The sequence below is a fragment of the Montipora capricornis genome, chromosome 10, assembly GCF_036669925.1.
Source record: "Montipora capricornis isolate CH-2021 chromosome 10, ASM3666992v2, whole genome shotgun sequence".
NCBI lineage: Eukaryota > Metazoa > Cnidaria > Anthozoa > Scleractinia > Acroporidae > Montipora > Montipora capricornis.
Genome location: NC_090892.1, coordinates 32,928,176 through 32,931,843, shown reverse-complemented (window position 1 = coordinate 32,931,843; position 3,668 = coordinate 32,928,176). Strand labels below are relative to the sequence as shown.

At 45.6% G+C, this 3,668-nt stretch overlaps 1 protein-coding gene across 1 annotated transcript; it reads left to right on the top strand.

Moving 5' to 3' along the window:
• The first annotated feature begins 367 nt into the window (after positions 1–367).
• LOC138020686 (uncharacterized) lies at positions 368–2,649 on the top strand. Its single transcript, XM_068867625.1, has 2 exons — positions 368–721; positions 1,318–2,649. Exons 1-2 carry the CDS (start codon positions 368–370, stop codon positions 2,647–2,649), a joined length of 1,686 nt encoding a protein of 561 aa, XP_068723726.1.
• Positions 2,650–3,668: the final 1,019 nt, after the last annotated feature.

Below are 3,668 nucleotides of genomic sequence, written 5' to 3'. Positions count from 1 at the left end.
CAACTTTTGGTGTTTTCCATTTGAGAGAGCTGTGAAGAAGTACACTTCACGGCCCAGCAACTGTAAACATATAGAAGTAACTTATGCAAGAGCAGAGGCAAGAAGAGAGTTCCTCAAGCAACTCTCAACTCACCTCTCTCATGAGAATTGTACAAGGATCACCACGGGTGATGATTGATAATTGCCTTTGAGAACACGCCCCTTTCGGGTAAGCCTTTCTGGCGGTTTAGTGTATCAGCTTTCAGATCGCTCCACGTTAGCTTCGAGGAAGACTTCGCTTCATTATCTTCGATCTCATTCCGGGAACGAGCGCCCTCTCGACGTTTATAGTCAACCTCTAGCGTTTAGTTGTTTCCTACTCTCAGTCATGTCGCAAAAATCCAAGCAAAAATCCAGGGGCAAACCCCAACTGGAGGATTACGCATTTCCACTGTCTCCGCAACCTCAGCTATTCGAGCATTACGCTCAATTCCGCGACGATGAACCAGCCCTTGGGCCTGTTGTCGGGCATACTTCGCCTTCAGAAAGAAGACAAACACTTCTGGATAAACAAATAGAGCTGGTTAAGCAGGAAAAAGAAAAGTTGGCGTTAGAACTGGAAGTGCTCCGTTTACGCCAAGCTCTCGGACCTGCAACGCCCCCAACTGCATCGGCAGCGCCATGTGCGGAAAGTCTGACACAAAGAAAAAGACCATCGACTGGCCGCAGGACTTTGTGCCAGGTACGTCAATAAATCCTGAGTTCAATTCTTTAGATTTTCCATCTTTTGTGGCCGGCTATTTGGCGATGATTCGAACCTATGACAAGTCAAGCGAGCACCCTATGCTACACTGTCCCAAGCGGAAAATGCCAATTCCCAACCAGCAGTGACTGAACAGTCAGACGATTGGCTTAACAGTATATACGGATTGTGACACGGACTCGAACACGAAAATTGAACAAAATGTGTTATCCCAACATGCATTTTTCTCAGCCAATTCATCGCGTGCGGTTGTTGCTTATATCCTCGCTAAGTCTCCACAACCGAATGCCTACGGAGCCAAAATATCCATTTCTTTGCAACTGAACATTTCTGTTTGGAGACATTATTTGACAGATTATGTCGACCACGTCGTTGTTGATTTCTTACAATTCGGTTGGCCGATAAACTATACGTCCAGTGTTTTGCCTCAGCCCACTCACACCAATCATCAGTCAGCTCTCGCCTATCCCGCGGATGTGCAACATTATTTATCAACTGAATTGAGCTTCGGAGCTCTCGCTGGGCCCTTTAAAGCGAATCCTCTACCGGATGACATTATTACGTCCCCTTTACAGACAGTCTACAAACGTGGTTCTACTAAGCGCCGGGTCGTGATGGATCTTAGTTTCCCGCATGCAGCCTCTGTCAATAGCGGTATTCCGAAAACTCATTATTTGGACAATGCATTTCAACTTCGTCTTCCAGGCATAGACAGACTGCGTGAGTTCATTATCAGCAAAGGCTCAGGTTGTTACGTTTACAAGAAAGATCTAAAACGTGCGTACCGACAATTCCCAATTGACCCCAAAGATTATAAATATCTCGGTTTTATGTGGGATGGTCTTTTGTATTTCGATACTAGATGCCCATTCGGTCTGCGTTCATCAGCGTTAGTGTGTCAGCGAACTACTCGGGCGGTAATTCATGTTTTTACTAAGGAAGGTTATACTGCCGACGTCTACTTAGATGATTTTTACAGAGCCGAACACCCCGCAGATTCTCATTTCGCCTTTGCACGTCTTAAAGATCTATTTGATGAACTAGGCCTACAATCATCTCCAGAAAAAGACTGTTTTCCTTCTACGAGAATGATTTGCCTTGGGATTTTGGTGGACACCGAGAAGATGCTCTTTGAAGTTCCGGCGGATCGCTTATCAGATTTCAAAACCGAATTATTGCAGTGGACACAAATCTCAACCTTTACACGGCGTCAATTGCAATCCTTACTAGGGAAACTGTCATTTGTCACAGCTTGCGTCCGGCCAGGCCGGATATTTATGGCCCGCCTTTTAAACCGCTTGCGCAGTTTGCCCTCTGAGACGTCACGTTATCCAGCGACCTGTGATATGTTATCTGACATTGACTGGTGGTTGACCTTTTTACCATACTTCAATGGCTCCGCCATGATTGCGTTACGCCTGCATGACTTCCATGACGTGTTATTTACCTGTGATTCTTCTTTACATCGAGGCGGTGCTACGTGTTTTGACGAATGCATTTCGTTCGCATTTCCCAGGGTCATTGAGGACTTGGCCTTGCACATCAATGCATTGGAACTGTTTGTACTTGTCATGGCTGTTAAGATTTGGGCCACCAAGTTGGCAGGTTCTAGATTTCAGATTTCGTGCGACAACGACGCCGCCGTCCAGGTGGTGCGCTCAGGTCGTACACGTGATGCCTTCATGCAGCGTTGCTTAAGACAACTTTGGCTCACATCCGCTCGTTATGATTTGGACTTACATGTCTCCCATATTCCGGGGGTCCACAATGTCTTTGCCGATTGCCTCAGTCGCTGGGATGCCAATTCTACGTTTCAAAGAAAGTTCTATGAACTTGCTTCTCAGCGTAATCTTTGTTTTCACATGTTATCCATCGACAGCGCGGATTTAGCCTTTGACCTTCCTTAATGGGTGCTTTGTGCCTTTTGTTGCAGATCGCCGCAGGCAAGTTCAACCATCACCAGATCTTCGGGCATTGGATTCTCTCGGACGCGACTTGATTGAGAGAGCATACGCAGATTCAACCCGGCGAAATTTGAACTCTCACATAAGAAATTATCTGACCTTTTGTGAGGCGGTTTCATCCGCTCCGTTTCCAGTGACTGTAACATTAATTACGCGTTACGTAGCTTATTTAGTGTCACTCGGCCGCGTTTATGGTACTATCCTGAATCATTTAAGTAGCATTAAGCACATGCATAAGTTTCTCGGTCATGATTTGACTTGGGATAGTGATTATCGTTATACATTGTTGTTACGCGGAGTTAAGCGTTATTTAGGAACAGCAGTTCAGCGCAAGGCTCCCATCACTCAACGATTGTTATTACGCATGGTACACTTTTTCGATTTTGATAAGCCTTTGCATGTCGCTATGTGGGCGCTTTTTCTAGTAGCTTTTTACTCCTTTTTACACAAGTCGAATTTAGTTGTTGATCGCGCGGCTCACATCTCGCCTAAGGTCCTTTTGCGGTCCGATCTTTGTTTTGATGCATCGTTCGCTTATCTCACGGTTCGCGCGTCTAAAACTATTCAGTTTCAGGAACGTCTTTTTTCTTTACCATTGCCGCGCATCCCAGGTAGTTTGTTGTGCCCCGTAGCCGCTTTGGTCAACCACCTTCGGATTAATCAGGTACCCCAGGACATTTTCGGTTAGGTCCGGTAGTTCATTGAGTCATATAACCCATATGCATTTTAGTTCCTTCCTGGCCAGAGTTATCAAAGCTGTCGGTCTCGATTCTGCTACAACAAGTTGCAAAATTGTTGAGACACTTTTATTAAAAAACACCTTTTCTAACTTCCAATACTCGGCGTATCTAGAATTTAAACCTTTCCCACTTCCTCTTCCCTCTCCCCCTTTCAATGTTGACTGCTTAAGTTCCCAACATTTTTTTGTCTCGCTAGCAACACTGATAAGGGGGGGAGGGGGG